The 15,879-nt window shown below is 44.9% G+C and overlaps 1 protein-coding gene across 1 annotated transcript in view; it reads left to right on the top strand.

The window, feature by feature from the left end:
- The window catches only part of CFAP299 (cilia and flagella associated protein 299), a 222,647-nt gene that overhangs the window by 190,776 nt on the left and 15,992 nt on the right, over positions 1 to 15,879 (top strand). The window contains 1 exon segment of the mRNA XM_075709379.1: positions 5,608 to 5,750. Coding sequence (XP_075565494.1) covers positions 5,608 to 5,750 — 143 coding nt within the window.

Below are 15,879 nucleotides of genomic sequence, written 5' to 3'. Positions count from 1 at the left end.
CAAGTAAGGCCAAATGCTAAGCAACAAAAATAAATTGCTACTCATTAAAAATATATTTCAACTGGTAATGTATTTTACGCCTGTCCCTTTCAGCCTAATTGTGCTCGTTCCCCTGGGTCCCCACCTGTGATATTGTCCACATGAAAAGAGTTTCCTCAGCAAATTAGCAATTGACTCTTAAATATTGTCTGTCTTTACTTGCCTGTCATCCACTTTCAGTTTGGCATGCCATTAAAGGGCTCGCATTACGAGGCTGTTTCACCAGACAGCCGGGCTGGTCTCTCTCTGTTCCCATATATTCTCCCTCCTCAGGTACACCGCACTTGAACACGTCTGCGTTGCCATGCTTTGAAAGAAAGCCGAATCGTGGCACGCTCCGGTTCATTCACCATCTCGTAGGTCCCAGTCCGGCAAAGCCCTTGGATGCGGTTAAAAAATGGCTGTAATTTTTTAGTGTGTAGGACGTGCCCGCAGACTGTGCTGGGGAGGTGCCGAAGGAACAGCCCCTGTTAAAGTGTTTTTTTTTCAGAGTAGCAACGTTCTGTTCCAAGGACAGAGGAAGGGCAAGGGTTTCGGGAAGCTAAAAGTTTTTGTAAGATAAGGGACACCCATACCTTTTAATCCCTAATTAAGAACCTGTTGTTTTTTCCACCTCCCAGGTATATTAATTGGTCTTACAAACGATGTTAGCCCTCACTGTATGCTTTGCTAGCATAGAAAAAAGACCTGAGCTTTGGAGAGCTCATTTGCAGCATCACCTTATGAAAAAAATGAAGACAGCCTTCTGGTATGCGGGTGATTATCACAGATTTGAGGTGTCTCTCGGAAGGCTTATCTATATCAGTAACTTTTCCTTCATAAGCAGGATTACTCAGCAGCAGCCTAAGATCACAGGTCGGACTAACCCCACAGTACAGCAGTGCAGGACAGATACTCATACCAGTTCCTCCAAGAGAAGAGTGGGACATGGAGGAGTGATGTGTTTGGCAGGTCCCTTGGTTCCACCCTAGTGCTCTAGAGAAATGATCCTTCAGGTGTGGAGTATTTCCGAGAGCCAGATTTAGCTTAATGTGAGGAACGTAATTCTTCCTGGTAACGTTAACAAAATAGGAAAAAATGCAAACAAATTCTCCTCCAAGCCGGCAAGTCTGAGCGCTCGCCGGTGTCAGCAGAAGCAGGTCTTCTGTCTTTGATGAATGTTGAACCTGTCTCACGATGCATACGAATATATCCCAAAGGATGGACAAGTCCTGGCATTTAGGTGTCTGTGGTAAGGTCTTATTGGGAATCAAAACCCGTTTTAGGAAACATGTTTCAATGCGTAAAGTAACATACATAGGAGTGAATCATTGGCAGGTGGCGTTTGGGTTTTTTGTTACAACTTAGAAGTTCACCAATGGAACTAAGCCCCAACGTAGACAGTGTTTTCTCAGATACCATGTGGAAATTGTGCACAGAATAGTTTGTTTTTCTTAAAGATAAAGGTGGAAGGCCTACATGGTTGCACAATGCTGCCTTGTAGGCGGATGATTTTAGTAGCTTTGGAAGAACATGCTTCAAAACCCAATGACCCAAATCAGTCCAGTTATGGGCCAGACTCGTACCCAGCCTAATGTTAGTGATGTATAAGTAAGCTGTAAGCAGGAGGTAAATGTAATTTTTACTACTTCTAAAATCCTTTTATACTCCCTCAACTGTATATAATGGCATTAATGTACGTGAGAATCAAGTCCGCAGTGTTTACAAATGATGGCCAAAGGAAAGCTGTGTTTGTATTTTTCCTGCCTGAACAGCTTTTCTGGCTTTCCTTTTTTTCTTTCATGGATTTGGAGCACTACACAAAGATCACACACTTGTGTTTCATTGCTTTGAATGAGCTGGATGAAACAGCCCTCAGGTTGCTGTTCAAATTAGAAGTGCGTGCAGGAGGCTGGAGTGGATCTTCATGATCGATGGGGTGTGTGCCATGAACGAGCAGGCCCAGGCAGTACATAAAGTATTGGTTGGTATATGGATTTATAAGAAGCAGTGGGTACCACAGTGTACAACTTGAAAAAATTTTGTATTTTAGGTTTGGTCCAGAAAAATTCCCCAAATATTATGCAAATTAACTGAACCTCTAGTATTTGGGCGGGTGGGGCGGGGGAAATACAGGCATCAAACTCAAAATCAAATGCCTTAGTGCTTTAAGTTTCTACGTGTGCTGGAAGTACTCAGAAGTTGATCTTCTCTCTATGTTTGTCCCCATGTAACTAGCCTACTTCCAATGTTTCTACCTGATAGCATAGGACCTGATTTTGGGTTGGGGCAAGTCAGCGCAAATTTTTAGCTGATTTTGATGATCTCTGGGTGGGAGAAACACACTTACTGGAATGCTCTGGCAGGGTTGTGCATTACAAGGCAAAAGTGATGGCAATGGAATTGTACAAATATTCCATGTAGTTAAGAAGATCAGTCAATGTCTGCATAAATTGGTCATTTGCAAAGGTTTGTTGGGTTTCTTTAATCCGGTTTGAAGTATGACAGGTTGGTATTAGTCTTTTCCAAGGATCCCATACTTATGATCCTGAAGAAAGTGCTCCTGTATTTAGCATAGCCAAGTGCAGCTCCTTATAAATGTTCTGCTTTTGTCTATAGGAAGCTGGTAGATGCAAATGGTTTTGGAATAATCAGAGCATTGGCATCCCACAATATCTGTCTGCTGTAAACCCATATCACTGGAGATGGAAGCAAGAAAGATAAGCAGGGAAACGTAGGATCCTATGGTGTTCTACATGACTGTTTCCTGATCTTGAACTTGACCTACTGCCTCAGCCTCTCCCCCATGGAGAGATTTGTATTTATATAAATATATGATAAATAAATAAATGTAAATATATGGAGAGATTTATGTTTATACCCCAGAAATAGCGCATCTCCCTGCTCTAGCGTCTGACCAGAAAAGAGGGAAAAGGAACTCCGTGTTGCTAGATGATCATTGTAGGTTCCTTCAAAATGCACTATTCTGTTCTGTTCTCTTCTGATTTGCTCCAAATTGTAGTAGTTCTAAGTCAGTTTACCCCAGTTGTAAATAGATTCAGTTGTTAGACCCAAAAGCTGTATGTAAGCATACCTTTCAAACCCCATCTTCAATGAAAGTTTTTTCACTTTTCACTATATAGTAAGTTCCTGAAAACTGGCAGATGGATGTGAAGCACAAACTCTGTGCTTAATAGGATTTGTTGTGTTAGAGAGGAATTGGAAGAGTAATGAAGAGACTTTTAGGAGAAGATTTTCCTGTTTGTGGGTTTTATGGTATTTTTATTCTCTCTTTCAGTTACTTTTCAGTCAGGAGCTTTATCTTTTTGGGAGGAAAGAGTGGAAATTTGTACAAGTGTTCTCAGGGGAAAAAAGGTGCGATGCAATTAAAACGTTTAGAATAACTTAACAAAATTCTAGCTGATGCATAGTTTAGTGAATGAATGCTTATAGGTGGTTAGAAATTAATCACGGATGAGGGAAGAAGAGAAGCGGTGTTGACAGATGAGAAGGATCAAGGGCCTTTAGTTTTGAGGAGGCGGCCTCAAAAGTGTACCTTTAAGGTAGGTTGTTTTTTTTTTTTTTGTTAGTTATACTGTTTGCTGTCTTAGTGTTCGTAAAGCAGTTTTCATGGTCGTCTCTATGCTTGCTTGTAGTTCCGTGTTGATTTATAGCCGATAATAGGTGAACGTGATTTTAGGAGATTAATTTTATAAGCCAAAGAGCCATGAAAGCTAGCCCTCTGCTTAACATTGCAAATAATACTGTAACATCTGCCAGCTTTTTTAAATGATCAGTTTATACTGCGCAAGTCAAGGCGTTCATTTAAAAGTAGCTTTTCCGAAGGATGACGAATCCCTTTTTCAGATGCGTGACACACACCTGGTCTCGTATCTAAGCGTGGGTGCAGCGTGCGGTTGCCTTGCCACGTGCTGGGGACAGTCGTATTTTTCTCATTGCGTCATATCCGCCCTCACCTGGCCCTGCAGACGCATAAATCAGTCGTTCGAAAGGGGGGGTGCTGGGATAGGGAAGAGAGGTGTTTCAAGATGGTGAGATGTATCGCAGGAGATTCTTCTGGCTCTTCCTATCCACGACGTCGATGCTACAAAACTGCAAAATGAGCAACACATGTTTTGATGGAATTAAATGTGAAATTGGAAGAGGAAACATGTCTCAAGTATAAAAAAGTCTTGCCAGATAAACCATTACACTCTAGAAGTCTGCTGCTGTTAAAGTAAAAAATCTTTTTTGAAAGAGTTCCATGTGGTATTGTTTCCATTTCCCCCACATTCTAAAAAGACGTATCACTTGATTTCAGTTGAGTAAAAACAAACGCGTAGAGCTAACAAATGCTGTTACACCTCACCCACCTAATAGCCTCTACGGTCACTGTTTAGTTTTTCTTATGTGGATCCCAGGATGCAGGAACCCTTTTGTCTTGCAAGTCCACACTCATCCGACCGGTTCTTTTTGCTTTTTGTGTTGCGGTAGTGTGTGAAAAAGAATTGCTGTCTACCGACCTGTTCTCTGTTCAGTGGCACAATAAAGCACATAAAAGGTAAAGGAACAGAGAAGGGAGTAGAGAGTAAATGGGAAACGGGGTTTCCCAGCAGCAAGTGGCATCGAAAGCCATCCCGCCGGCGCCTTTGTCCGCGACGTGCATCTCGGCAGGAGCAGAGATGTTCTTTCCACGTGTTACCACCCTAAGGCAGAAAGTAATCTCCTGCAGCCAGAAGGGCTGCTGAATGTGCCGCTGTCCTCCGGGTGCCTCAATGCCACCTTCGGTTCAGCTCTGACACATGGCAGCAGCCACATAGGTAATTTGTTCTCCTACTTGTAGCCCACCCTGCTTTAGTTAGCTTTATTTCTAGGCACAGCTTTTGTTTTGCTGTTTGTTTGCTTGTATTTAAATTATCAGATTTCTGCTCTGGAACTCATTAGCTGTTAGGAATGAAACAGTGCAGGGGTTGTCTTGCAAGAGAGAGGGCTGGCGAAGCCTGCTCTGTTCTCTGGTCGTAGCACAGAACAGAGGGGCGTATGGTAACCAGCTTCCAGCCCGACATGACATCTTTCTGAAAAGCTAAAAATCTGCTGTGAATATTGAGTAAGTTTTGCTTTGGCTGTAGAGGTGCACCCCAAATGAAATAACATTCTCACCCTTCCTACTTCGGTCCGGTAATTAGTGCCTGGACAGTGGCGTTGTAGAATGGCCAAAGCAAACCACCCTTGCTTAAAAATAGGTGTCCGATGGCATTAGACTGCTTTAGGATTGTGTGCATGAGGCTGGCAGATACGGCCCGGGACCTGTGGGAAAACCCTTCTGAAGCGGCAGCAGGACACGTGGGGAATACGTGAGGGCGCGTTGCGTGACACTGCGCTTATATTTATTTCTACTGCAATGCTGCCAAGCTTGTGTTAAGAATATGCTGTAATATGCCGTAATTTAAGTGTCTTAACTCCTAACAGAAGCCTGGCTCAGGTGAAGTTGAAAATGTTTATATACTCTCTAAATATGTTTTTATACGGAAGTCAGTGCACGCGTGTATGTTTCTGTTTTTCATTTGCGGATGCCTTTGTGTTTTCCAGTCCATAATCTTCATTCGTGACCGAAATTCTCGTCGCCAGGAGGTGTCTGCGTACATTGACTACGCACACAGACTGACAACAGATGATTTTGAAGTCTACTTCAGCGGGAAGAAAAGACTTTTCCCTCGGAACACTGATCTGAGGTATTTATTTTGACTTTGTTTTCATTTATTTGCATTTAGGCAATATATAGAGAAAGATTTAAATGCTTTTGAGTTGGAAGATAGCTTATAAAAGTGTTTTTCACGGAAAGGCAAACACCGTGGATCCGAATTAGTTGTGGAGAACGGCTCGAAGAAGAGTCCCTGTCAGATTTATTTAGTCCAGAGCATAAAATTTAACCAGGACATTACAACCATCGCCTGTCTCTGCATCTTTCGTTACCCTGAGGAGTTTGTAAATGACGACATGCTTTGATCAGTAAGAGCATGCTTCTGGAGATGCTACAGGTCACATAGCTGCGGTCAGCTATTGCCAGAACATCTCCAGCTTTGCCCGCTCTCCGCAGAGTCCAGGGGCAGCATACTTTGCTTTGAAAGCGGGCTGCCCGCAGAGGTCTTCTGGTGGCAGATAAGATGGTGTGTTACTAACTGTGACTGACGAGAAACATCATCGCTGAGCTTTTCCGCCGAGGAGTGTGTTTTCCTGAAAATAAATTCTGCACCTGAGTGCCCGGAGATACACGTACGAGAGAAGCTTGTGCGCTTCTGTCGGCGAAGGCCAAGTTGAAGAAGCTTGGCGCAGCAACGCTTGCGGTCTGACTGAGGCTTGGGACCGTGCTTAGCGTTGAAGCGGTATGCGATATGCCAGGCAGGTGCTGTTGGCATGGAGAAAGAGATGGTAAAAATTTCAGTGGGCTGGTCTTGTGAATCATGACGGGAGTCTTCTCTTCCCGCATGTTAGAAGGTAAGAACTGTCAACGACTAGCTGCAGTGTCATGCGTAGTTACCGTGTCCTGGTAAAAAGGCGTCCCGTACATAGGAGTTAATGCATTTTTGTCTGTTTTCTGAAAGTGGTTTTCTGTAATGCAAATCGCTGCAAATACTGTTCAGTCAAATTCCCATTATGTGTTATGGAGCGAGAAAGCAGGAATGAGTGTTGGAGGGGACAAGTTGGCTGGTGAAGGTTTTGTGTTGTTCGTTCACGGTACAGCAGATGTCAGTAATGAGGCAGAGATACCGAAATCTCAGCGCTACCTGAGATGGGAAGCAAAAATCCTGATTTTATGATTTTAAATCACAGCGATGAAAACACAGTTGCTGTTTGTGACTGAATTAGGAACGGGAGTGACCATAACATTGTGCCCGCTTTGCATATTATGTCCTTTCCACATATTAGGATTTTATTAGTGACTCATAAATAACCCTTTTAAATCATTGTTGTCATCTCCAATAAGAAATGTCACTGTTGCATCCAGTAGGTGTGCTTAGTGCTGGTTGTTCTGAGTTGAAAAAGTCTCATTTAATGAACGCTTCAACTTCTTTTTCCTTCCCTTGCATCAAAACTAGGGTACACTGCAAACTTCATGCACAGCTCAGTATGTTCATTCCTTCTGATGGTAGAATATAGCTTCAGGGGATATTTCATTTTATATCTTTGTTTAAAAAGAAAAAAAAAAAGGGGGGGAGAGGGGGGTAGAACATTACTTGTATATATGGAGTTTTATAACTAGAACATAACCCATTCAAAACTGCATTCGGACTTTCTAGCTGAACGTAAAGGGCAGTTTGGATAAAGCATACTCAGTGCCAAGAAGGCTAGGTTGTTTTATTTATATGTATGTACGAATGTATGCACTGTAGTTAATGAGGTTCATATCCATATATATGAATATATATAAAACTATATGTACTGAAGTCTTGCTGCATGGTACACCGGCTAAAGAAAAATACTTCACTTTATGGTTAAATGATGCAGTTCTTGATGCGGCAGGTGTCCAAATAGGCTTTCCGTGAAAGCCCGGTCGTGTCACGGAAAATTTCTAACTGCGTTTATGCATCCCGTGGTCCACTGGAGTTCTCGAGCGCCCCGTTTTGCACCAGTTAGGTGTCTTCAGAGCAGCGCATTTCATTCTCACCGTGTGTCTCATGGTTAACCTTGAGAATGTTGTTGGACAGATGGTTGGACAGGTATGAAGAAGCCCAGGAAGACAGACTTGGCTAGTACTGTACTGATTTAAAGATTCTCGTTGGCAAACAAGTTACCATGTCCCCTGAAAACCTTTTTGTTGGTAGATGAAAACATCCTGTTTCTTGGTTGGAGTCTTAAATTTGAACTTCACCTGCTGGATCTTGTATTTGTAGTTGTGTGCCAGGTTAAATAAAATTTTAGGAGTAGACAAGTTGCAATGACATAGGCTGTCATCAAAACTGTCTTCAGCCATTCTTCAGTGATCTAGAAAGAATTTTCTTACAGGTGATTGTACAGTTAATGATCATCCCTCATCTTGGCAGTGTTGTTCCTCTGCCGCTTTGTTTTCTACCCAGCTTCTTCAAAATGTGTCAAGAACGCTGTTTGTGAAGGGGGATAAGTTGACTGCGTGTATAATTTTGTGCCTTCAGCTTTGAGTCTCCTGTCAAGCTCCGAATCTAAGTCTTCTTATCGCATTTTTCTTCCCTGGATACTTACGCTTTTCAGCAGTTATAAAAACGTCCGACTAGAGATGGTGTATCCGCTTCTCAGGCTGAAAGACTGGGTGAGTATTTCTGTCAAAAGCGGTTGTTCCTAGAAGTCGTCATATTGATTCAAGTTGTTCCAAAATGTCGCCTGCTTAAAGAACAAACCGGTTTGGGAAACTGCCTCGCTCAGAGCTTTACGAAGCCCTTGCTTTTGGTCGTATTTACTCTTAGTCCCTTGGGAGATTGTAAATGTTGGATTTAGCGGGAGAGGTTAGTCTTGTGCAGAGCTATCAAATTATCTTTTAAAAATGGGAATTCATACTTTGCTGCAACGCATTTTTTCCTTAGCTGTCTGAGGCTGTCAGAAGATATTAAAGTTGGTCTTAAGTACCCTCTGATTCAGATTCTTGTTCACAATACAAAGTAAAAATACTGTACAATTAAGTTGATGTGATGTTCATACTTTAAACCCGGAGGGTAATATCAGAGGCTCTTGTATTTGATCTACGTGGTTCCTCTGAGTATTTTTGCCATTTTATTGCATTGCCCTATGGAGGGAGTATTATTTATATGATATAATCCTCATTTGGTTCCAGTTTATTAAATGAAAGAAATGTGTCAGGCAGTAAGTTCTTAAGAGGTCTGGAATCTGGACTGTAATTGAATCCATTCACTCTCAGCTAATTTATGTAATCTGATGAGAAACAAGTGTAATACAATTTGTTCAAAGAAAATGGAGAATGTTCACTCTATGGAACCATCCCAAAAAGTTCTCTGAATGAAGAAGCACAGCAAAAGACAAAGTCTGGGCTCCCTTCTGTCTGACCAGCCGCTTTGAGCGTCTCGCCTAGTGAATGAGGATGACACAAACGTCTTGGATTAGAATTGTACTATTTCAGTTTTGTGTGAACTCCTGCCCTGGTTTTTCATTAGTGTGGCAGCGTGATAGATACTGTATTTTTGATACCGTACACTGTAGTGGTTTATCCTCACGCTCGGCTCGCGGTTGCAGTGTTTTCATTTCTTCTAACGTAGCGCGCGCATTCTTTTCCAGAACAGAGCCGGGTAAGGAGCCATTTACTGTAGAACACGGGTCCTAGGTTTTCCCCGGAACTAATGGTCTGAAATGGCTTACTTATCAGCAGTGAAACTCATTTGGTTTTGGCCCTGGCACGCATCCGTCTGAGCGTGGGAGGCCCAGCATTCGGGGCTTTGTGGCGATACGCCTCCTCTGCGACTGCGGTGCATCATGACGCACCGGTGCTTTCAGACACAGCGTGTCGTTCTTCTGTTACTGGCAAGAACTGTCCCATCAGCTTCTGGCATTCTCCTCTTGTAGTTCAGCTGCGATCTGTTTTGGCTGCAAGTGGGCGCAGCATTTGGCAGTCATTCATTAACTGGGGTTGGAATTCCCTCCCGTTTTATTGTCAGGTATATTCTAAGATACCATCTGTTAATCTGTAAAGACCTGTAGGCCAAATCATGGCCAGAAACACGTTCCCGAGCGTGGGGCGTGAGGCAACTTCTCCCTTCCCTGCTGTACACCGTACCCTGCGGATTTGAGAGCAATTCACGGAAGAGTGCTGCTCCTACCCCGCTTACCCAGGTGAGAGCCGCGAGGGAAGCAGTAGCATTTTCACACTTTGCAGCACGGGCAGTCCCGCTGTGCCAGGCAGAAGACGCGCGGAGAACTTCTTCTCCCTCGAGGAGCAGGCGGCGGGAGCCGAAGGGAACTGCAGCTGCGCCCCAGCTGTGCCCTGTCAGCAGCAACCCACATGCAGGGGTTGTGGTAATCCCAGGATCCAGCCCGAAGCCTCTGGAAAGCGTTTGTCCCCAGACAGGGCATGCTCCGTGGCTGCCTGTCAATTCATTGATTACAGCAGGTAGCGGTAGGAGCAGGTCACCTACAGCAGGCAGCGTGAGCCTGTACTTGATGACACCTGCTACTATGGATCTCCTTCCAGCTTTCGGAGAGCACCATGTTGAAGGGGCGTTGGAGGAAAACTGGCTGTATTTGTTTTGGTGTTTACCGTTTTGTTGATCAGGAGAGGGTTTTTTCCAAATATAACAGGAGATTGTCCTTGCGTTGAAAGACCCACAGTCAGCCATTTCTCCAGTTGCCCTGGAGGCGTGTTGACTTCTGTTGGCTCTGAAAGGGAAACCCTTTGGTAACTCGCCCTTGGTGTGCACCTGCAGACCCCAGTCATCGTCCGTCTGTCGTGTCGCTCTCCAGCTACCCCAGCCCATGTGGGAGAAGTCGGCTCCTCAGTAGTGTTGAATGCCTGCAAATCAGAAACTCATTAGTGTCTCTAACGATCGGATGCTATGGATATAGACCACAAGTTAAGTCTGAACTTAACTTCAGGGAAAAAGTGAAAACATGCGGAGTTTCCAACATGTGCAATCTCTAATCTTGGAGAGGATTAGACAGACTCCACCCCCTAATTTGGAGGGATGACCGTACTGCTAGTAATATTACAGTCTGAAAGAATTCAGGGTTGAGAGAAAAATACCTCTCTCAAACATTGCAATTTCATACGGACTTTGCCCTGACTGATAGAGTAAATTTCACTGGATCTCTTAGAGATACTGTTTTCAAACAGTTTGATGAGGACAATACCTTGTTTTATAGTTCACAAGAGGTAGATACTGGTTTTTTTCAGTTGTTTGTCATCATACTTAATGTTTACAAAACCATCTGGGTTTTTGGTTACGATGATGTTCTGTGTTTGTTGGCCAACATCCCAATAATACTAAGGCAGTTGCTGTTGAGACTCTGGGGAAATGGGTGGGCAAAGGGTGTGAAACCGGGGAGCCCGGATGAGAGCGAAGCCAGCGAAGGCTGCTGTCGCTCCAGGCACGTCGGCTGGAGCCTTCTCTAGCCATATGCGGGGGGAAGAACATTCTGCTCGCCGTTTATCTGTGAGTCCAGAGTCCTTTCCTTGTATAATGGTATTCACCAAATAGGAGACTTAGTGTCCTAACTCAAAAATAGCGTGGCCTGGTTTTTGAAGATTTTCAGTACCTACACTATTGTTGCTTTCAATAATACTTAGAGTCTAGTCAGTCACCCGTTAGCTTCCTACGTAAGCATGTTGCTGTCTCATGTTCGGCATCCAGGATTTTTCGTTGCAAGTCTTCAAATCTTTTGGAGATGAAGTGATGCTGTTGTGCCGAGAGGAGGAGCGGCAGCGCAGAAGTCCAGAGGATAATTCTTAACCGCCGCTTAGGTATGCAAGGCAACGGAGAGCACGTGGCAGATAGACGCGTAGGTAGAAAGGAGAGTACGTTCAGACGTGACGTTTGCATGCGTGAGAAGAAAATTCCATTGCTGCCAACCCAGTAAATGTTTAATTTGGAGATGTGTGCTTCCACATCTGGCTTGTATTTAGAATACAGCAAATACTACTTTTCACTTTTAAGGTCTCTCTCTTTTTTTTTTTTTTTTTCAATTCGAACTTCATTCTTTAAGAAAGATAAAGTCTCTTAAGAGGAAAGATTGGCTTTTTACAGCTCTGAACAAACTAACTACATTTGAAATAGGGAAATGGAAATTACAAATCGCTAAAATGTTAGGAGAGGAAAAAATTGTAACATAGGAGAAAGGCCATCTTGTCCTCCTTGTCGGTGCAGTCGTATGATTGCTGGAAAGAACAGAACAGTAGGAAAAACCCCTCAGAACACAGAAATCAGTTAAGCATTTGTCTGGAATGTGATTTGGGTTGAAGCTTCTGTGTGCAATTTGAGAATCAGAAATGATTCACGGCTGTTTACGCGTGAAGGCGGTGTTACGATGCATAAGGCAATTGGACCTAAACACGATAGCTCTTTCTCCTCGTGGCGATTCCCTGAAAATAAAGGGAACGATTTCGCAGTTCTTCCCTGTGCGTTCACTCTTTCCAAGGGCGCTCTGCAGGCCATGAGGTGAAATCCTACATATCTTGTCTCACCAGATAGCCACCTATCTTCCCACCAGCCTCAGTTCTCTCTTAACGTGGACCAGAAATGATACTGAATTAATCTTTGCAGCGCTGACAATAGACACGTGCTGGTGCTGCCGGGCTGGTTTTTATCAAGCTCTTGTAAATGGTCCCCGTTGCTTGCGTACGACCTGCCAGTCAACGTGCCGCACGCCCAGCCACGTCTCGCGCGTGGAGAGCGTGCCTAAGCCTCTCGAGCTGCGTTTTTAAAGGCCCCTTTAAGGTGCCCACCGGAACGGGCTTCCTGGTACAGCTGCAGTGTAATTAATAATCTTAGAAACAGTAACGGCTAATGGGTGAGGTCCCAAACAAGGGACCTAATTAGGCATTCGCTTAACTGCTTCCGTATTTAGAGAAACACTTAAAGGATGGAACCCCTCTGCTGCGGGGCCAGGCTGGGGGGGCTGGGGGTGCTCAGCCTGGAGAGGAGGGGGCTGCGGGGAGGCCTGAGTGCGGCCTGGCAGTGCTGAGAGGGGCTGCAGGAAGGGGGGGGCAAGCTTTTAGCAAGGCCTGTTGGGACAGGACAAGGAGTAATGGCTTTAAACTCAAGAAGAATAGATTTAGACTGGGTATAAGGAAGAAATTTTTGACACTGAGGGTGGTGAGGCACTGGCACAGGTTGCCCAGAGAGGCAGTGGAGGCCCCATCCCTGGGAACATCCCAGGCCAGGTTGGACGGGGCTGTGAGCACCCTGGGCTGGTTAAAGCTGTCCCTGGCACTGCAGGGGCTGGGCTGGGTGGGCTCTAAAGGTCCCGTCCAACCCAAAGCATTCTGTGATTCTATGATGTATTTACATGCTTTTCCAAACAAAAAAGCTGAATAAGGACCCTAGGTTGGGGCTTTCATTAGTGAATGCGTTTGCACATAAAATGTTAAGCAGCACTTAAGTTAAAATGCGGCGCACCACGATTAGTTGCGTTGTTTATTTAAAACTTGTGTTAGAATGAGCGTGTGAAGCGTGGAGGGAGAGGAGCGGAGGGCGGCCTGTCGCCCGCCCGGGGCAGCGGGCCTGGCCCAGCACGGCCGGAACGCGTCTGCTCCGACTCCGCGAGCGCAGCTGTCCTGTGCGTTGCTGATCTGGGTATCGCTTGTTAGTAATGGACGTCAAAGGGATGTTTATAATCAAGCTGCAGCATCCCGTAGCTTTGCGAGTCTTTTCCTGGACGCTTTGTGCTTTTGGTTCGTTGTCCGGACGTGTAAATGTCAGCCAGAGCGCCGTGCGCTGGTCCTGAGGCAGCGTGTGATTTCTGCCACACATGGGTGTCTGAGAAACCACTTTTTCCTTCGAGTTAGACCAGGAAATAGCTGTGGCTGAAGTTGGTATGTCCAGATTTTTTAATGGATGGTTGTATGGAATAACTGGTACTTTCTTCAGTTGCCAGCTTTATCCTCGTGAGACCGATGGCAAAATTCTCCTGCACCGCGTTGATAAGTAATGGTATTGCTTTGGTTGCCAGGTGCTGTAGGTAAACCTGTGCGTTTGTGGCAGGCAGTGTTAAACTTTTAACTGGAGGATGGCTTCGTCTTGCCATAAACAGCGTTTCTCCCTGACGCTTAGCAGGGTGAGGCCCCGGCCGCTGTGATAGCCCGCCCATACCGGTGCCTGGCCCAGGGACCAGACCGTGCTTCTTGACGATTGACTTCCAGGAACCAGTAGGCATACCGAGGGAGGAGGGATCTGTTTTAACTCCTCCGAAAAACTTTCCCTAAAACTTCCAAAACTATTATTTGGAAAAAGACCTAGTATCTTGAAAATGTTCGGGGGGCGGGGGGGGGGGGGGGGGGGGAAGGAGCAGGGGGAGCGCAAGAGAAGAACCCCTAACGAGCTGAGGGTAACTTGGTGATTACTGGCTTTTGTGGCTGCCTTTTTCAAGCTCTCGTGTCTGAGCTATGTCAATAATTAAAGATCCAAGGAAGGATGGCTATGCAACTGGATTTCCCGCATGCTTGGTGAGGTCTGAGCAGTCAGGGTCTTGAAATAAACACTGGGTTGAAAAATTCCTCGGTACCCCGAACTGAATCTACTTCCCTCCTGTGCTGCAGCAGAGGCCTGCAAGTAATTTGATTGTGTACAAAAAAGTATTTCCAGCTAAAAGTTCTTGTTCAGTATCGCTGTGCTTTCCCTTATTTTTGGATTATTTTCATGCCGCGTATTTGTCTTTTCTCCTGCGTGATGCCGGTTAATCTTTTGTTGTATGGAAATGGCTTATGCTTCTAATCATTGCACTGCTCATCCTTAGATCTCATCAGTGAAAAGTAAGTATTTACGTAAAAATCAACAGCGTCTTAGGGGATCTTCTTTTCTGGCCGCAATGGTCGTGTCAAAGATACTTCATCAAAACCAAGTTAGTGTAATTGCAGTTATTTTCAGTTTAATTCCGCAAGTATTCTTAAAAAGGAACAGACACTTCATAAGCACTGTACAGTGACTGTATCACTTCTTCATGCCACCATATTGCAGTACTTAAAAGCTTTAAATCTGCATCTCTTGAGGGGTATTAGGTAAAGAAACCAAATTCCTGGTCTCTACTAGAGATCTGTGTGGATAAATAATACATGTCTCTGTGCTGCTCTTGATTAATTAAAAAGAAAAGGGGGAGGGGGGAGACAATCTTTTTTTATTTGTTTGCACTACAGAGTTCATATTTGTGTTTGTGAAAATCTTTATATGGTACACAATAGCAGTTTTATTTTCAAAATATCCTGAAGGCATCCATGCTTATGGAGAGCAGATGGAGGTCTGGTTTGTGAGTCAGTCGGCCTTCGAGAGAGAGCCCGAGGGCTGCGTTTCAGCCCCGTCTACTTCAAGACAGGGCAGCCTGCTCAATGCTAACAGGGGGCATGCAAAGCAGGAACCATGTGTCTCAGATGTAAAATACCGTGAATGTTAAAAAGTGTGTCGTGTCCTTTTTGACGTTTTTTCCCCCCCCCCGTCATCCAATGTACACCTCCTTTCTCCCTCTGTGAAATAAGCGTATGACTTGGTTTTCCTCGTCTTCAGTTTTGTTTTAAATCTTTTCCCAGTTCTCTGGGTCTCTGAATTTCCTTAATTCCCCCTGCCTCCTTTTCCCCTCTCACTCACAGATGCTTACGGAGAGCTCACAAAATTGGCGTTCCTCTGGGAAGCCTCATAACAATTCTTTGTGTCTGTGTTTTTCATGGAAAGGAGAACGTCTCGGGGTCAGAGCCCCACGGCGTGCTCTCTGATGCTGGGCTGCCATGCGACGGCGGCGGCGACACCGCTCTCACCCGGGGGTGCCACGGTGTCGTTTCGGCAGCGCGGGAGCAGCCCTCCCTGGTTTCAGAGCTTGCAGCCCGGGTCGCGGTGGCCGCTCGGTGCGACTCTCGGAGCTTTTCGTTTTCCCTGTTATCCCAGGCTTAATGGTTGAGTGGCGGGAGTTCCCGTGCTTTTCCAAGTGAGCCCGGTGGGGCTTGTTCAGTGCAATCCGAGTCTCGCAGCCCCAGTAAATTCTTCTGGTGCTTTTCCAGGGGCTGAAGTATGAGACCAATTTAAGGAAATAATGTAATGCCCTGCAATAGTAAAGGTACTATACATCTGCACGTGATGACAAGTTAACTGCAGGTACTCTATGGGTCCCACAGGTTATTTTTATTATGTCTCTGAAAATGACCACAAGCTAGGAAAGTGACTTAATTCCTTTCGCTGATAGGGC

Source organism: Pelecanus crispus, chromosome 4 (genome assembly GCF_030463565.1).
Source record: "Pelecanus crispus isolate bPelCri1 chromosome 4, bPelCri1.pri, whole genome shotgun sequence".
NCBI lineage: Eukaryota > Metazoa > Chordata > Aves > Pelecaniformes > Pelecanidae > Pelecanus > Pelecanus crispus.
This window is presented reverse-complemented; position numbering and strand designations above follow the sequence as displayed.